This window comes from Pezoporus wallicus, unplaced genomic scaffold, assembly GCF_028554395.1.
Source record: "Pezoporus wallicus isolate ANWC-B61680 ecotype Strahan unplaced genomic scaffold, APGP_CSIRO_Pwel_v1 scaffold_3294, whole genome shotgun sequence".
Classification (NCBI taxonomy): domain Eukaryota; kingdom Metazoa; phylum Chordata; class Aves; order Psittaciformes; family Psittacidae; genus Pezoporus; species Pezoporus wallicus.
The window spans coordinates 15816816-15835777 of NW_026635478.1; the positions used below are offsets into that span (position 1 = coordinate 15816816).

General features: G+C 44.9%; 2 protein-coding genes across 5 annotated transcripts in view; both read right to left on the reverse strand.

Moving 5' to 3' along the window:
• Positions 1–6101, reverse strand: part of LOC130610315 (histone H2A-IV) — a 141500-nt gene extending 135399 nt beyond the window's left edge. The window contains exon 1 of the mRNA XM_057430086.1: positions 6089–6101. The gene's annotated coding sequence lies outside the window, so the exon portion shown is untranslated. The remainder of the gene's footprint in view (positions 1–6088) is intronic.
• The window catches only part of GSG1 (germ cell associated 1), an 88523-nt gene continuing 71522 nt past the window's right edge, over positions 1962–18962 (reverse strand). For 2 of the 4 annotated variants that reach the window (XM_057429929.1, XM_057429915.1), the window contains exons 2-6: positions 8611–8929; positions 6069–6116; positions 3703–3855; positions 3488–3599; positions 1962–2384 (exon numbers count right to left, since the gene is read on the reverse strand). In XM_057429929.1, coding sequence (XP_057285912.1) covers positions 2069–2384; positions 3488–3599; positions 3703–3855; positions 6069–6116; positions 8611–8929 — 948 coding nt within the window. In that variant the 3' untranslated portion in view covers positions 1962–2068. Of the gene's footprint in view, positions 2385–3487; positions 3600–3702; positions 3856–6068; positions 6117–8610; positions 8930–11054; positions 11467–18962 lie in introns of those variants that run through there. The other 2 variants (XM_057429922.1, XM_057429934.1) reach the window with 2 other exon arrangements.

The window sequence follows — 18962 nt, forward strand, 5'->3', positions numbered from 1 at the left end:
CATATTCTGGGCTTAGCATTACCATTCCCTTGCCAGCCCAGCCCTGTGTGCAGTTCCAGGAGGAACAGGCTACCCCCAGGGCACATTTGCTCATAATATGTTTAGTGCTTTGAAGTGTGCCTCTGAGTGTGCCATCAGTCTCCTGTGTTGTAGTTGCAGAGCATTTACATGTATCTTCTTGGACTGGAAATGACCATATAAAAGCAACCACTCTCTTGCCTCAGCAGCTTCCCACAGTACAGGACAGCATAGGAACTCTTTTCCTAGTATGCCTTTCTAGGTCTGACCTTTGACATTAGGCAGAATCAGGACGAGATGAGAATTGCAAAGGACTCCTCTGTTCTCCTGCTGACACATGCCCTTCCAACCTCCCCATGCTTCCCTTTGAGTGGTGAGGTGATGGCAAGACTTCGACTCTCCCTCCAGATAAACACATTTACCATGGGTTTACTCTCCTGGGCTCTCGACACCTCTCCTTGCTATGTCACTCTCTCTTTGCTATCCCTGCTTCTCCATATAAAGTTTTAAAGTTTCCAGGATTTCCCTTCAGGATTAGCTGTAAGCCCTAAGGCTGGTTCTTGGGCCCTCCACTCCTTATGTCAGAGCCTGTGAACAGTTTGTATAGGTTTAATGTTTTTTTTTGTGTAAATAGCTTTGTATATATTAGCCCAACTGTAGCAATGTCTCCAGGCCTGGCTTTTTCTTCCATACAGGGGTTAGTATTTATAATATATAGTCAGTTAATACAGCTGCATAACGGGGACTGAAAGTGTGAGGACCAGTAACAAGGATTAAATAGGAGTCCCCTTCCCTCCTCTTTAGCCACCACCTTGCTGGGAAAGGTGAAGTGACTGTTACCTGAAGTAGTTATTCTCCTGAGGTTCTTCTTGAGAGAACTGGTATTTGAGTGCAGTGATGTTTACTGTGAGGGTGGTGAGGCACTGGCACAGGTTGCCCAGAGAAGCTGTGGCTACTCCTTCCCTGGTAGTGTTCAAGGCCAGGCTGGATGGGGCTTGGAGCAACCTGGTCTAGCAGATGGTGTCCCTGCCCATGGCAGGGGGTTGGAGCTAGATGAGCTGTAAGATCCTTTCCAACCCAAACCACTCCATGATTCTATGATGCTATGTTAGCTCCTCCATAATGTGAATTCACCCTGCCCGCACACACATCCCCACTGTGAATAAAGAGTCTGTCTGTATATTGTTGGGAAAATGTATTTGAACTGTGAACTGCAGTGGAGCAAATAAATACCATGTACAGCATCGTGTGTCATGTGAATCAGTGGGAGATTATGAGCTTGCTTGTTTTGGGGATTGCTTGTGGTATTTTTACAATAGGGAGAAGGGGACAGATGAAATGAAGGAAAAAGCAAAAGCCCAGCCAAGGATCCCTAAAGATTGTGGAGGAGCATAGTAGAAAGAGATGGGCAGGAAAGTACCACAGAATGGGAGATTTTGGGGCAAAAAGCAAGAAAGCGTCATGTGGGAGTAAGAAATAGGAAAGAGGAGGAGAGAGATGTCTGAAAGCAATTCCCCATTCCTATTGCAGCAGCACTTTAAATCTGGGGGCAGGGAGCAGAGGAGGTTGGGCCTAAATATGAAGAACGAACAAGGTGTTCAGAGAGGATTACAGCCAGTCAGTTAAGAGCACCAGTGCTCTTCACTGTTAACACTGAACCAGGGGTTGCTGGAAGGTCAGTGTGACACCATCCAAATAGGCCCATCACTGCAATTTGCTAGCTGGATGGTGCTATCTATTCCCAGGTACAATAGTGCTGGGATTAGGACAATTGCCTCAACTATCTGCAAGTCTGAAGAGACAGCTGGCACCAACAACACGTCCCTCTGGTTTCACCCTTCCCAGATGAGGACACCAGTCAAACTGTGATCGGGGAGGACCTACCTTGCTACCGCCTGACCCTGCTGTTGCCCTGTCCCAGTGCCCACCTTCTCACTCCCTGAACTGTAGAGAAAGAGCTCCCCAGGAACTTGATAACACTGGTGCTAGTGTTTGGCTCAGAGCTTTTGTGCTTCCTAGACCCCACTGCTCTGCCCCTGTGCACTCATCCCTAACAATGGTCCTCCCCGATTGTCTGTCCCAAGACCTCATCCAGATCCAGCTCTGGTTCCCGCTGTAGCACTTTCTGCTGCAGATCAGAGTAGAAGTCGACTCCCTCAGAGACTGAATGGAGGGGCTTGTCCTGGGGCCCATAGTAGCTGCTTATTTGCCGCTGTATGAAGCACTGGTGGTGCTGAGGCTGATCCTTGAAGCACCCGTCATAGCCCTTGATGTGGTTCCTTTTGAACTCCAGCACCGTCTTGGTGTAGGTGTTGAGAGTGGTGACAGCAGAGGCCATGCAGCAGGTGAAGGAAACCCAGGCCATGCTGCAGGACAGACACAAGAATAGCACATGCTGTGAGAAGCCAAGTAGTGTAAGGAACTGAACTGCATGCACTGTGATACACCCTGACCTGCCAGGCAGGAGCTGCTGGGCATGGACATGAACTAGAAAGACTAAGGCTCATAGCATTACAGTTCTAGGGGTTATTCCACCGCAAAATCCTTCTTAAATCAGCAGGGTAAATACTGGTGGCCTTCACAACAGCCTGTCACAGGGAAGGGAGGGATACAGGGAAAATAAGAAGGGCAGTAGGAAAGTCTGTAACTGGTTAGAGCAGGACAGCACAGCTTGAAAGTAAGTTCTATATTACAGGGCTGCTCAGTGTCTTCCTAGATATCAGACACAAGCATCATCAAATGGCCACACTGACATTTGAGGTCCATGGCTGGCACATAGCACTGGAGTGTTTAATTCTTAAGAATCAATGTGGTCATCATCAGTGCAACATTGCAAACTGAGCCTGCACTTTCAATGGGCAGTCTCAAGGCTCATCCAACTGTTTTTCAAGCCAGTTATGGCACATAAGCTGCAGTTACCTTCTTTAGCCTTTAGGAAAAGCAACAGTGAGCCACCTGCTTTTTGCAGCTGCTTTTCGCAGCTGCTTTTCCTACCTACAGTGTCCACATCTTTAACCATGTGTCTGGACTCAGTGCTGCAAGAATAGGCCCTTTGGACATTGGTTAATGGAAATGTCAAACCAGCATGCAACTTACTGAAATGCAGAAAAACAATGCACGTTTGAGAGCATCATCACAAGTGTGACACTGGCCTCTGCACACAGCGAAGAGGTGAGACCAAACAGGGCAAACCACCATAGAGGTAAACCTGATCCGTAGCCTGGTTGAAGGCACTTTTTCAGGTGTGACCCAATTGTTTTGCCAAACTTTGGTAGCTACTCAATGAGTAACTCAGCAGCTCTTTATTAAAGCAGTGGATGAGGCAAAGAAAGATTAGCAGTAGGAAAATCACAGGACACCTGTCTTTGGAAACAGAACGTCAAGAAAGGAGGAGGTGGGTTTGGCAGGGTGTAGCATGGCTGAAGCCCAAAAGGCTGGGGAGGTGAAAGTGGCTTCAGAGCTCACATACTAGAATGCCCAGCCATAGTCCCAGGAGTGCGGTCTCCAGTCCTCTGGTCCCAGATTAACCGTTGCCTGAAAGACTTGAGTGTACATCATGTGTGCCACCATTCCAAGGAGACCTGAATGCAAAAGACAAGAAAACAAAGTTACAGCCAGAGCGGCATACTTCAGCCTTGTGGGGAAGAGGAGGCTGGTATTCCAAGCCTGCAGTAGCGCACTTACCTGACAGCACAGAGGAGACAGCAGCAAAGGCATTGAGCTTCAACCCACAGACAGGATTGCCAGTATGCAGCATTTCCACCATCAGGAGGATGAAGCTGATGAGCAGCAAGCTGATGTACAGCATCTCTGATCCCAGCGACAGCCACAGGATTCCTATCAGAAACCAGAGACTTCTCATGTCAATACAGGATGGCTTTTTCAAGGGAGAGTACTCCCCCTTCCCAACCCAATCCTGAAAAGATGTCCTCGGGAAAGAAGGAAAAACAACATGCAAAAGCCTACTAGCAAGGCTCAAGGGATGCTAAAGGTTACAAAGAGTCTGCCATAGAAGATAGCTTGGCTAATCTGGCATGGCAAAAGCTGAGAGGAACTAAAATGCTGTCTGGAGGCAAGGGAATAAGAGAGGGGGAAAGCTGGTTTGCATTAGTGCAAAACCCAGTGGTTGTAGGTTGGCCGTGGACACATCTGAGCTGGCCATTAGGATGTGCTTACCCATTAGCGTAACGACCTTCAAGGTATTTTTCTAACCACAACAATGGAAGCAAAAAACTTTTAACTTGGGACTCAACTGGTTAAGTAAAGAACTGTATGATACATCCATGGCTGCAGCTGGGACCTTGCCTCTGGAATTCAGAAAGCCACTTGCAGGCCTGTATTTCTCACTGAAGCCCCCATTAAAATGAAACTGCATTCCTTGGAGTAGATATCCAGCTGGGGCAATTACATTCACCACTCACCCTGCTGCTTGAAGAGAGTGCAGGTACTTTCATGCTGGGGTTATGGTTGGGACTCAAGTGATACCACAGATCACAGCTGAGCTCCCTGTGCATTAGGACTTGGAGGAGAATAAAAAAAGGCACTCTGTAATGGTGAGCTGTGGAAAGGCACAGGATTCACTGAGGAAGAAATATTAACCTGACAAATGAAGCAGCACTGTGAACACTACTGTTAGCAGCTATTAATGCCTGTAGAGGAGACATTCAACTGGAGAAAATGGGTGTGAAGAAAATCCTCATTAATGTAGCACTTACTTGACTCTTCAGTGTTACTAGTGCCATAGAGTCACACAGCTCTTCAGCAGGAACTGATGAGCTGCATTCCCTGCTTACAGGAGCTGACTTGCATGCTGCAGTACCATCAAGGAGACTATTTCATTAGGGCTCAGACTGCTGAAAGTTTCCTGGGGGCTGCAGCACCACATGGGCACAGAGATCTCTGCATCACTTTCTCTGGGAATCCAGGCTGGTGACTACACATGCTCTGTAATCTGGTCCTGTAATGCTGCCTATGTATTGTGGAGCTGCTCTATGCACACCCAGCTCAGCCTAGAATCAGCAGTTACAGCACATACCACCTTCTCCAGTGCTGGCCCAACTATATAATGGCAGCAGTGCTGGAGGCCAAGGTCATCTTAAAAAGATGTTATGTGCAGGAAGAGGTGAGGGCAGGTGACAGAGTTGTTAAGATCACAGTGTTACTACAAGTTAAGCTCACAGTGACCTTCCAATTAATTTCTAGGAGCTCAGTGTCTTACATGAGTCTTTCTATCAGTGTTGGGATGCAATTAGACAAGGAGCAGTAGGGGAGGAGTGTAAGGGGGACAGACAGAAAGATTTACAAAGACTCGTAATCTGGTTGCATAAAGCTCCTTTCTTAGCAAAACAGTCTGTAAGGAAGACGTTGGAAGCAACAGAGCCAGCGGCCTGGGCAGGAAATGAAGCACAAGAAGATGAAAAAGAAGAAGAATGCATTGCTACTCCCTGTGAGTTGAGCATTCTGCAGGAAATGCAAGTCATTCAGTAAATGCAGGTGAGTCATTCAGTAAATGCAGGTAAGTCATTCATTTTAAGAAAAAGTGGAGATCTGCGTGACTTCAGAATGCTCTTGTACACCAGCAGTATCTGAATTGCGTGCATACTGTTTCCCAAAAGAATAAGTAGGTGAGGTTTCTCTACTCTGCTGTTGTGCCAAGAGTGACCCAGGTTAATCTGCCACTTGCACAAGACCCTTCACATGGGAATGTGCATCACTTTATAAAGGCAGGTCATCAGTTTTTGCCAGTGTAAAATAGGGGAAACAAGGCAGAAAAAGAAGATGAGCTCCCTGAGAGTACTCATCTCCCTGCTGGCTGTTGCAGTTTCCCATTTCAGATGGAAGGAGGTTTGAGGTTTCCAGCACTGAGCTCACAGATAGCAGTGGTTTAGGCAAACATCTGTGTTTAGCAAATATCTTTTCTCTTTCAGGGTTTCATGCCTGGCTCTTTGGGGAGTCACCCTGCTGTCCTCACACAAGTGATATGTTGCAGATCCCCCATCTCAAGGAGGTGCAATGGGCAGCTACAGTGAGGTATGGGGATTTGCTCTTACCTCTCTCTGCTGGCGGTGAAAGCTCAATAAAACTACGGCATTTCTCTTCTGAAACACAAAACCAGAGAAAGGCATTAGTTCACAAAACAATGCAGGGTACATAAGGGAAAAGAAAATCTCTTCCTCTCTCTCTTCAATGCATAGCTCCAGTCATCCCTGAGTCTACTCATCAGATCTTTTCACCTCTGCTCTCTTTCTTACCATCTTTCCAGATCTTCACTGGGGCAAGATAGAGGAAGGCAATGACTGCCTGGAAACTAGAAGTGTTTTTTCCAGATAAAAAAAAACGGCAATTTATAAACCTTATGAGGCTCTGTTGAATATAAAATTCTGTTGCTGCTTATTCACAACAGTACTGAGGGTCAGGCCTATTAAGTGTGCAGCTTATGACAGGCTGCAGACCCATCACTTCTGCTGAGGACTTGAATTCCCACTCACCCCAGTCTCAGCAGAGCAGTTCCAGCACTGCTTCCCAAAGAAGAAAACAAAACAAAGATTCTTCCTAAGTGAAACTCTGCCTGACAGGGATGTGAGTCCCTCTTCTGTGGCAGAGAATCACACAGAGATATGCATGGTCTTCTGTCCTCGCATTTTAGGCATGCTATTTGGACAAATGGTGTTCATATTTACTTTGGCTTTTTACATTGGCCAGATGCAAATGATTGTCCCAGCTGAGAGTCCAACATTATTATCTGTGTCTCTTACTGCCTACTGTATTATTGCATTTGAGGGTCCTCTTCTCTACTTGGCACAGTATTTTCTCCCAGAAGTATCCGGCTGCCGCTTTTCATTGTAAGAATCTCATTTTCTTAATTTCTATCCCCAGTTCTAATCTCTCCCAATCTCCTGTATTACTTCTGTCATCCACAGCTCTCAGGTCACTACCCAGTTTAGTGCCATCTGCAGTCCTCATTAACTTGCAGTTTGCTACTTCACCTAGAACTTTAATGAGGTTATTCACTAATGGATCATCTAGACTGATCCTGAGATTAGCCTGAATAATGAAATCCTTTCTCCAGCTCAACTCGAACTCCTTCTGCTCATAGCAGCCCCTTTTTTATTGTTATTGTCTGTGCACTTGCTTCAAAAACCCAGAGTGGCAGGTGGGTTGTACTTGATTTACAGGAAGCAGGGGATATAGACTATGTGCTCTACCCCATGCTCTGCTGCAATCCAGATGTAACACTGCATTCCTTCAGGCATCGGGGTTATTCCAGGACAGCCGGGTGGCCAGACAGTTCTTTCAGAGAAAGCTGTCAAGGGATGTAGTCCTGTTCCCACAAGCACCATGGAAACACACCCCAACCCAAACCAGTCCCAAATATACACATCTCCCTCCACATCATGTCTGGAAATGCTCATAAAGAAGCAGCCTTCTCATTACGACAGGAATTTCAAGCACATTCTCTCCTGCTCCCACCCCCCTTCTGTCTGCTTTTATCCACCAGTTCTTTATTTTCAAACTCTGACAGCAACAAGATAAGAACATAAGAAATGCTGTAGTAGAACGGTGGCTTAGTTAAAGGCGAGATGTCTGCTTGGAGACAGCTGGACAGAAGGCTGTGGCCTCAGGTGAATGGGCCTGACGAAAGTGACTTTCATCACCGCATCTTTAGATACAAGTCTCCCTGTTGGCCACCTTCTGGGTCAGTTCTGATCCTAGATGTGTGTGCTAGGTCATAAGGAGCATCCGTGCACTGCAGAGCATCCACCTGTGCTGGCATGGCACAGGTTTCATCAGAAGGATGTCTGCAGGGCTGGGCAGAAGCAAGCCAAGGGTGAAGGGAGGCACCAAAGTGGTATAGTACAGGTTGCATGATCAGCCCCTGGCACTCCAGGCCTTATAGTGCCAGTCCCACATGGTCAAAAATCATAAATGAAACCAGTCACAATATCACAAAAGCTGCTAACAAAATTACAATACTGCAGTTCTAACCCTCAGGTCAATTTGCCTCCTAACTTTAGTTTCTTTGTGTTCAGACCCTCCAGGTTTTCCAGGTTTTCCCTGTATCTATAAGGCAAACTTCTCTCTCAGCTTAGTCCCTGTTCAATTCACAAAACCTCTCAGTTTGGTGATTTAAGAACACCATCTACTGCAGCCCTCACAGTGATAACCATAAATTGTCAACACTAACCACTCCACTTAGATCTCTGAAGAGACATGCACAAATGTGCCCTGGGAATGTGTAGTAAGCTGTGTGTAGGAATGGAGATTCAGGGAAGGGGATAGGAGGCTCACTGCAGTTCACATCAGGTTGAATGACGCTATCACAAGGTCACTGCCACCACCATCACTTGCACTTCACAGCCCTATTCCAGACTGAAGAGCACACCAGAGACAACCATTCTCCCTTGCCCCCTCCCTAAACAGCCTAATGAAGGATGGAACTATAATGACCACAGCAGTGCACAGGGCTGATGTTAGCTAGGAAAATGAATAAGGCTTTTCTCCCACGTATTATCAACCTCCCACCTCTCATTTCCAAACTCCTGTGGAGTAAATACAAGGGAAGAAGTTGTGGCTATCTAGCCAAGATGCTACCTGGCCCTTCCATGCTCTCTTCACAGGAAAGCCACATCCCTGTGTGGAAGTATCGGAAGTCAAAGCGGTCATCCCCTGTCTCCCAGCTGTAGTGCACCACTTCCTGGGATGAAACATTGCCTGCACCTGCATCGGACGGCATGGGGACACCAATGCACTTGGTGGCCTTGCTCTTCCCACACAAAGGCTTGGGTACTTTTTGGGTCCCAGTGCACCAGTAGCTGCCAAGCAAGGCAGTGGTGGAGAGGCTGAGGGCAAGCAGGTTGAGGATGACAGCCAGGAAAGCACGGCGCCATGGCAATCCCTTCAGCAGCTCCATCTACAACACACAAACAGGAGGAACTGTCACACCATCCACGTATCCCATATAGCCTTACAAATCCAAGCTCTTCCCAGTGCGCACCTGCAGGGAGGGGATATGAGCACTCTGCTCTCCTCACAACATCCCAACAGCTCACTAAGCATGAAAGAACCATTTCCTGAAGGCCAGGGCAGTGGAGCAATAGGTTAGCTTCAGTCATTTAATCATTTCAAAGTACTCTAAATATCTGTGCAGGGGAAGAGAGGGTGACTCAGTGGACATTGCAGGGCTGAGAACATCGGGGTGTGTAAGCACATCAGCAAAATAAAAGGGAAGTCATGTTTGCTCCATCTCAGAGATGGTAGGGAAGAACTGTTAACTAACTTCCCAAAATACTGTATGTTGCCTTTAGATGAGGCATGATGAATGCTCTGTCCAGCTAAATGAGAATTCTTGCTGCTGGGTCTCCCAAAACACTTTTTCAAGCTGTTCACTACTATACCTAGGGAGGTAGGGAGTCTGTCAATTTCAGAGTGGGAAAAGGCAGGAAAATGTTCCCAGGTCACTGAAGATCATGTATCAAAGCAGTGACCTGCTCAGAAGGGTGACACAGCTATCCAGATCTGGCAGCTGGAGTTTAAGCCCTACAGCAGCACCTCCCACCTGAGCAAGCACTGCTCTGCACATCAGAAATTGGGGATGGTGGTGGGATGGCAATGTCTCTGCTCTCACAAAGTGCCAAAGGGCTTTTTTTGGAGAGCAAACGCTCCCATGAACACTCTTTCCAGTTCAATCTCATCAGAAAAAGTAATCCAGAAAGCAGTTTCTGTACCAGGGTCCTGTGGTCTTTCTAACTCAGAAGAAGCTTCAGGTTCCTGCAAAACCTTGCACTGACTTCTGAGAACCTCAACTTATCACTCCATGGATTGATTAGATGTCTCCTACCCACACAACTTTCATGTAATCAACGCCATGTCTCTTCCCACGTGGCACTCCCTATGTTTGGCACAACTTCATCCAGATACTCCCACCCTTTCCTATTTATGACTCTCAAAATCTATTTGCCCATGAATTGATTTGAGTTTGTACAGACACTGCCTGCTGCTGGTCCTCTTCAGATAACTTTGGTTGACTCACCCAGGGCTGAAAGGCCCAGCATGCTGTGGATAGTACTGTAAATAAACAATGTGAAACTGAGGTTTGCTTTGTTTGTGGGTGCACCACAGCTAAAAGTGGTGCAGTTAAAAGCATTTGTTCTGCAAACCAGCAAGCTTGGAAATGCGGTCACTAATGATGGTGCTGAAGTTTCTCTTGGAAAGCAGGACTGTCACTGCACTGAGGAAACAGTGCGTGATGCAGAACACCCTCATTGAAGAATGAGGGAAGAAAATACCCAGCTCCTGAAAAATTCCAATATGTTTTTATACTCTGGCTTCTTTTTTCTTTTCACTAGAGCATTTCTTTCAACAACGGTGATGCTGCACCCTGGAGATGGCAACATCTTAGTAATGGCATAACTAACAACTTCCGTGATCTGAAGGCATGTTGGATACCAAAGTTTTCACAAAGCAGGTAACTCCTAGGAACAGTTAATAATGTGAAGGTTTCTGGTGGCAAATTTCTCAGTGAAAGTTTTTTCAGTGCAAAATTTGGTTTATGACTGAAAAGGAAATTATAGATACAATTGTTCTCAAAACCATGATTTTTCATCTGAAAATAGTATCCTTCAGCACACATAGTTTTTCATTAATGCTCGCTTACAAGATTTTCTGTCGTCAGGTTTCAGTTTGCTTCTGCTTTTATGTTTTAAAAATATCTTTCCATTCATAATATTGACAAAAATATTATTTTTAATTTATACCTTCAATAGTGAGAAAAATATTACCTCCTGTTGCTTTGTGATAGTATTTGAAAAGCCATATAATTTCAGAACTGATAAGGAAAAAGGCAAAAAACGATATGAAACAAATGAGTCAGAAGAAGGAACTGGATCAAGGATGAGAATGCACACAGAGAATGAGAAACAAATCTGAACTACTCCTCCATGAGTATATTGTCAGAAAAGTTCCCCTCCATGAAACTAAGCACTTACTGACAACAAGTGACCGCAGTATCTCGATAGATGAAAGAGAGTTGAATTTACCTTGGCAGCAAGTCCTCGAAGTCCTGTTAATTCGTAGGAGCAATACAGAAATGAGACTCACACTTTGTCTGCTGGTTTTCTTATCTCTAGATACTCCAGGAAAACCAATTGCTTCAAGACCCCTCTCTCCTTCATCTCCTCCCCTCTTCCCCCACATCCCCAGTGATTATTAAGTGCTTTCCTTCCATCCAGCAGCTGTTTTGTGGAAAATGGTCATTTTGTAATCCACAATGCAATCACAGCACAGCTGTTCTGGGAGATTATACAGGAAGTGATTGGTGATGTGCCCTGGGACTAAGTGCAGAACAGTGACCTGTATTGACTGAGCAGAAAGTTTTCATAAAACACAGAAAGATCCCAACCATCTCCATGTGGTGGCTGTTTGGGAGCTTGTATGGAGCGAGCTGAAGGCTTTCTGAGGGACCTTAGCTCAGAAACTACCAGTGTCAGGAGTGACCTTAGTATCATGTCACCCCTTGCCTTGTGCACTGTCTCAACAGAATGGCAAGAGGCCACAAGCCCGCCAGCCCTGGGATGTCTGCCTGTCCAGACCTGCCAGTTGTGGAAAGGGGAGAAGAAAAAGTAGTGGTGAGAGGGAAGTTTGCATCTTTGAGGACTGAGGATTTCAGACCCTTAAAAGATGCTAAGCCAGCTCTGCCTATGGGAGGATTTTATTGACAAAAGGATCCCCTCAGCAGAAACATTGCTGAGTGGCAGATCAGCATCACCACCATAACAGTGATGAGTCAAACAAGTCCCATATTCAAAGGATGGGAGCATAGGGAAGGCTGTCAGTGTCCCTCTTAGTGGCTGCTTTTACCAAGGTGTGAAGCTCACCAAGAATCCCAGCTCCCAGCAGTTTCACATCGTATGAATCTGGGAAGCTGGTAGGGAGAGACAGAAAGATTCACACTCACGCTAAGCCCCTCTAAGCTTTTGTCCTGAAAGTTTAAAGGCTCCTACAATACCTGAGGGTATTGATACACCTTGTTTGGCATCAGAACAGTGAGAAGTAAGAATGGCATCACCTCTCGTGAGAATGAGCTGTCACTTAAAAGGGCATGAAGCAGTGCCACACTGAATCAAACTGCAAGGAGCATCCTGAAAGCATTCACCCCATCTTCCCTGCAAAGGCCTTGCCCAGTGTCAAGTGGGTGAGACCCCCACCACCACTGGGAAGGATTGAGGCAGATTTCCTGCGTGTTTGCCCTGCTGCTCTGACGGGACAGAGGAAACCAGTGCTCCATCTGCTTTCATCCCTGGTTCCAACACCAGAGCCCAGAGGCTGGGAGGCAGGCGTACGAATCTCCGTGGGTGACAGCCCCTGCACAGCAGAGGCAGCAGACAGAGCTGACAGGTTCACAGTCCCATATGTGGGCTGTGCTATCACGGGCTCCTGACCCTTCCTGCCCTGAGCAGAACAGTTGGTAGCGCTGAGGCTGCTTTAATCCTGGTCACTGCATAAACTCCTCTAATATAGATAATCATTTCTAAGACGGGCTAACTGAAAGCAATGCTAAATGTTTCCATGGGCCATGGACTGCCTGCAGGTTATCTGGTTAAGACAAAGGTTCTCTTTGACACGGGTGTGCTTAATTTACTGGAGAAAGTAGAATAAAGTTGACACTGTTTAAAAGGAGAGTGGTAACTTTTATTTTATTTTCATTATTCAGTTTATTTCATTATTAAATCTGGACACCTTAATTTTGGCTTCTAAATGCTCAGTAAAAAGAAAGCCTGTTTTTCAGGCTCAGTCCATCTCTCTACTGATAATCCTTAATGTTAATAGGTTCCTAATTTTAAGCTTGATAAAATTCTCATTAAAATCCAGGATGCTATGTCAGTTTCTAAAGCTGTGATCACAGCATAAATGTTGATGAAATGCAAATTAATTAGATTTATATGGACAAGAATTCAGGTTGAAAAATAAATTTATCAGAAATATGCTACGGTTTCCAAAATATGAATGTATGAGGTTTTGTATTCTGAATAATGGCAGATATTTATCCTTCCAGAAGATGGCAATCTTTCTCTAGTCTTTTTTGGGGGAGTCTGCTGCTCAAGCCTATTCTGGGGAGAAGTAACGCCCAACTTTAGACTTCTATTCTTTCCCCACCCGACACCCCCCCACCCCCCACCCCCCCCCCCCCCCCCCTTCTATTTTTTCTTCTATCTTCCTCTTTTTTTCCATTTTTATAAACACAGTTTCTTTACCTTGCCTGCAATATGGGGGCTGGGTCCTCCTCTTTGAGTTATCTGAGCGTGAGGAGACTTCATTGGTAAAAATCATTGGTGAAAAAGGAGGAATGAATGCAGGAGCTTAGCAGGGTATTTGTTCCACCGTCTGCCCTGCACAGAACTATTCTTTCTAATACATTTTCCAATATTTTGTCAAGTACCATATTAACTTTCTCAGTGTGTTTCCATCTCCAGGTTATTGCACGCAGCTTAGAGAGCATCAACTCCAGAGCACGTTTCCTGATGCTCAAAGAACTTCCCTCAGTGAAATTTTATGGTGGGATGGGTTTGATTTGGGTTTTGGTGGTGGTGCTGTTTTTAATCTCCTCTCCAGCCTTGCCTTAATCTGACCATTTATGGACCGGAAAACCAAGCTGTATCTGTCTTTCACCCTACCGTGCCTTCCAGTTTTCTCCTCTTTGTATCTGATATTTCTCACCATAACTTGGCTTGGCTAGAGGTTTTGGATGTCTTTCTCTTTGAACTCAGCAGCAGCCAGTCCCTGATGACTCATTTAAAGTTCGCCCATTGAAGTGAATGCCCATAGCAGTTGATTTCTAGCACAATCAGTCAAGTGCTTTGCTTATAGAAACAAAACAAGGAAACGAAATGTAGAGCGCAATCTTAGAACAACACTTCTGTGGAGATTGCCAACTCTAAAAAAGCCTAGGCATTTAAAAGTGATGCATTTTTATCCTGGCTGTACCATATACATACTTTGGGTGTATTTTGCCCCAGTGCGACACCCTCGACTCCAGAGGCTGTTGGTGGAAAAGAAGGACAAGGTGCCCTTATCAGATAAGGCCCAAAATTGCCATACTTAACTGGCAAGTCTCAAGAGGCACACGGCTCTTCATAGCCCTCCATGCAGCAATCCTCCCCAGGGGTATCAGGGATCACACATGCAGTCCTGACTTTGGTACTTCAGCTATCCTGAAGAGGAAAAGAGAGGAGAAAAAGTGGCTATTTACACTGGTAAGGTCAAAGACGGGCTCATACTCATCCCTCATTCCACACATTCCTCACACTTCCCACTGCTCCTGGTTTTGCTGCTTTTTACAGAAAGACTGTCCAGCACTGCAGTCCCCTCTTGTACCACCACCGCAGAAAGCAGGATGTCTCTGGGTGGCAGTGACACTGAGAGAGCCAGGCTTCTCAAACCCGGTGACAGACTGCAAATACCAGATTTCTCCCTGAGCTCTGAATAATTCCACTCAGATTGTAACCTTTATTTAGCTGTTTGCATGATGCATTAACTCTTGCTCTGCAAATGACCTCGCCAGGCATATTTTTTCAAGTCTAAGCACATTTAAAGGTGAATTCTGTTTTTAAACATGAACTGCTTACATTGCTAGACATTAAGTCTATGGCAGAACAGAAATAAAGATTGAATTGGAATAAGTAAATGCATCTTAAAGATGAACAAATAAGCTTGCCATCAGTTTGGACCTAAACACATTTTCCCCTTGTTTTTTTCTTTTCATCTTCCTTTATTTTTTTCTGGAAACAAGTCTTATTTTGCTGGATTTTTTTATAATCTTTATGGTTATCAATGATTCATAAACCACACAGAAAATAGATATGAAAAGAAAAGAACCTCAAATGCAGCAACACACACTTTGAGGACCCACTGGGGATTCTAGATGCCTCAATTTCTAGGTAGGCAACATAAGGCTATTTAAAGGGGGTTACTTTGCACAGAGTACTTACACTCTAGCAACTCTAGGATGTGTTCACCTGAGCACACAGAAAAAAATGTTAGTTAAGAAATTTAGCTTACCATTAAGAAACTTAGCTAACGGTAAACAGACTAGAAAAAAAACCCCACCTTTTTATATAGATCTATAAGGATATTAAAGAGGAACCAGTCCATGAAAGGGTGCATACAAACCCCCAAGTAGACAAACACCTTATCCACTGCTCACTATCCTCATCTGCTCTTCTGAGGCATCCACTGAAATACTACAAGGTGATCATGGACTACCTATCCCCACTATTGCTTTCTGACTGAACATGTAGCAGCCGAGAAATTCCATGAGATCTGACCAGATGCTTTGAAATGTACCATCTGTCATTTTATTGATGGGTTAATTCTCTCTGAGCTTGCTAATTCATCACTGTACTTTATATCAGCTGCAGTTCTGGCAGGGCATCCACTTCTGCGGAATGCATCTGTAATTTGGTAGTCCCTTTCATGAAAATATTTGCCAGTTTTAAATCTGTCACTTATGGGATCTCAGTCTGTTACTCCACAGAAACACAAATACCCAGACTTAATGACGGGCACAGTGTCATGGGATTTTTTATTATTAAGAGGGACCATTGCAACCACATAATCTCATCTCAGACGTAACAGAATCCAAAGAACTTGAAACAATCATTTCCAGTGATACACAGAGCTCCTACTGGAGCTATAGCATGTATTTAATACAATTACCTAGTATCGACTGTGCAACAGAATATGATGGAAAACCATCACATCTTTAGAAAAGTTATTCCAGTGGTTAATTAGCCTTGTTCTTACAATTTTTCTTTTGATTTGTAAGCAGGGTCTGCTTTAGTTTCCCAACCTCACCAGGTTGCTCCAACACACAAATAAATAGCCAGTGAAATGATTTCCTAAAAATGTTATTGTAAGAGTCATAAATCAATGCGTTGCATTAGAGGCACACAGTGTGAGCTAACAAGCTGGCTGACAGCCCCAAATTCCTGGTTCTGTACTTGGCTCTGACACGTAATTTTCCCCTCCCATTAGCCAAGTCATTAGTGGTGCATTTACACCGCAGTCAAAGCAGTGGCAGTGATGGGGAGTAAATATTCAGTTCTTGTTTTAATTGGGTGTTGCTAGCAACTTCCCTCTAGCAACATGGAGCACAAAGCAGGGTACAAACCTCAGTCCAGAAACGAGCAGAGTAAGCTGTGCTGAGCTACACATTGACATGGCTGGACTGATATCTCAAAAATACTTTTTGTTTCCCTGCACTAAAAAGTTGGGTCTTCATAGTCATTCCCACAGATGCAAATCTACAGCACGGCTTATCCTTTTTTACTATTGTAATCAGCCCAATGCCAGTGGGAAAGAAACATTCTGTTTTGATAATGACAAAACTCGAGGATCTAAAATTAATCTGTGCAAAGAGTACATCCCATGTGCAGGTGACCTTGGAGTCAAAGAAATATTTAGTATCAGTTTTAAAGCAAAAATAATTGAAACAGTACAGCTGAACCATACTGCACTTTGGTTTCATGCATGGAAATGAGTAAGACAAAGCAATTCTTCTTTGCTTCAATTTATCTTTTCCTCCATTTCACTGTGGTGAATCAGAATAAGCTGATCTAGAGGAAGCCTCCAAAGTTTATCTAGTCAATCCACCTACATCAATATGACCTCTGCACCCTGAAGACCTTCAAGCCTACTGTTAAAATTTTCTGCAAGTCAGATACTATTCCATTCTGGACTGAAGTCTGTATATTCCATTGTCATATCTTGATTCTGATCAAATCACAATATCCAATAGAAAACTTTTCCATCTCTGCTAAATGCCATGGTCTCCATCCCACATCTCAATTATTTACTCACATGGATTGCCCCCCTGGAGGCCATTGGAGCTACATGATTAACAAAAGTTTTACTCACATGCTAGTATTTGAAGAACCAGTGCTTCAAAGGAAGACTCTAAGCTAGCAGGAGAAGTTTGGAAATCAAAAAGAGTGAGTAAGACAGAGAGTTAGCTTTTCTGAGGTGAGGCGTGGGAGGTGTTTTCGTTCTTTAGCTATTAAAAACTCCTTGCTTTGGCAAGAAAAAGAAAAGAGGGGAGAGAAAACTGGGAGGGGAAGGATTCATGAATAAAGAGGGAGTGTGGCAAGAGGTACAGCAACCAGGGAGGCCAGAAGGCACAAAGGAGTTTCTCAGGCTAGCTTCCCTGATGGAGCAGAGATGGTTGTAAGCACAGGTCAGATAAGCCAGAGACTAATACACTGGTCTAAAGGGAATAATAAAACCAGCTTTCTTTACAATGCTGAGTAGAGACGTTATGATACAGTGGGCGCTTTGAAAACAACAGTGCTACATGTTATAATTGCACCTTTTATCTTCCTGGACATCCTGCTAATTATCTAGGATTGACAGCATCTCCATTTTTTCCCAGATTTAATGAGGTTTAGGATCTCTTCCATTCCTTCATGGCATTCTGGAGCTGTGGCGTCACAGTCATGCTGTGGAGTGCCATTCCTGGTGCTCAAGCACCTCATGCCCTTGCACACTGTGTCTGGCAGCACATCAGACCTGCTTGTACACTGGGGAGGGGACAGGTCAGGACAGGGTAGCAGTGGCACGAGTTTGGGCCCCCAGCCCTATGCCTTGGAGGCCCGGAGGGTGCAGGCAGTGCTGGGAGCAGGCAGTGTGAGTGCTACGGGTACAGGGTGGATGCAGCGTATGCGTGCCATGGCTGGGAAGCTGCAGGGTGCCCAGGCTTCCCTGCATGTCCTGGGGGGAAGGAGGGGCCTGGCAGTTGAAATGGAAAGGAGAAGTACTTTGGGCACTGCCAGCAGAGAGGCTGGGTGTCTCCCGCTCTTCTGCTGGGTTATTTTGGTTGGGCTTTGTTTTGTTTTGGTTTTGTATTTTCGTTTCTCTCTCCTCCTCCTCCCTGTGCTCCGCCCTGTTTCCTCACAGCCAGGTTTCTGCTTGCCTGGGCAACCCTCGTACCACACTCAGAGTGGGGACACCACTTCCCACAGGCAGGTGTCCAGGAGCGATGACACCATCCTAGGCTAGGAGAGGTCAGAGAGAGGTGACCCTGTAGCCACAACCAGGGCCCTTTGTGCAAGTGCATTGTAACCTGGACCTTAAAACATGTGCTATTACTTTTATCAGACCCACAGTTTAAAAAAATTATAATTAACTATCCTTCCTGACTCCTGTTAGTTTTTTCTTTCTGAGCAGTATCAAGCTATAATTACTCAAAGGCTCATTATTTAGCTAAATTGGGGGGGGGGGTGGTGTGGTGTGGAATTTTGCCATAGATGGCAAAAGGTGTGTTCCTGACAGAAAAATTGTGATTTATTTTAAAGCAAGCCATTGCTCGGAAGGTGTTTCTTTAAAAAAGAATGCATTGAGATTTTTTAAAATGTGGATAAACCAAAATATTCCTCTGCCAGCCTTGTTCTCAGAAACAGCTAAGTGGTTTTGACTAAAAGTAAAAACAAACCTGAAAAGAACCTAATAAAACAGCTGAAGCAGATGTGAGCTACATGATGCTGACTTCAAGTCTGGCAAAGACAAAAGCAACCAAAGCCAAATCTTGTGATGGGATGTGTGAAGTGGCTATTGTAATAAAAGGCAATGCTACTAGCAATGTCTTATATGTTCTGTGCACCCATTAGCATGCTAATCTCAACATTAGTCTTTCCCAGGTAACCAAGGATTACAATTGCTGAGTTTTAAAACTAAATGTGGCCAAACAGCTTGACTTAACAAGAATTATTTGCCATCACCTGAAGAGGGTAAGCATGAAGGAGGGAAAACATTTGGCTCATGTGTTACCATGGGCAGAGCATAGGGAAATTAGGTCAGGCAGAATGGAAAAAGAACCTTCAGAAACCTCTTCCAAGCAGTGAGAAACAGTCATCTCATGGGAAGCAAAGGATGTCTATTGCTTAAATCATACACAA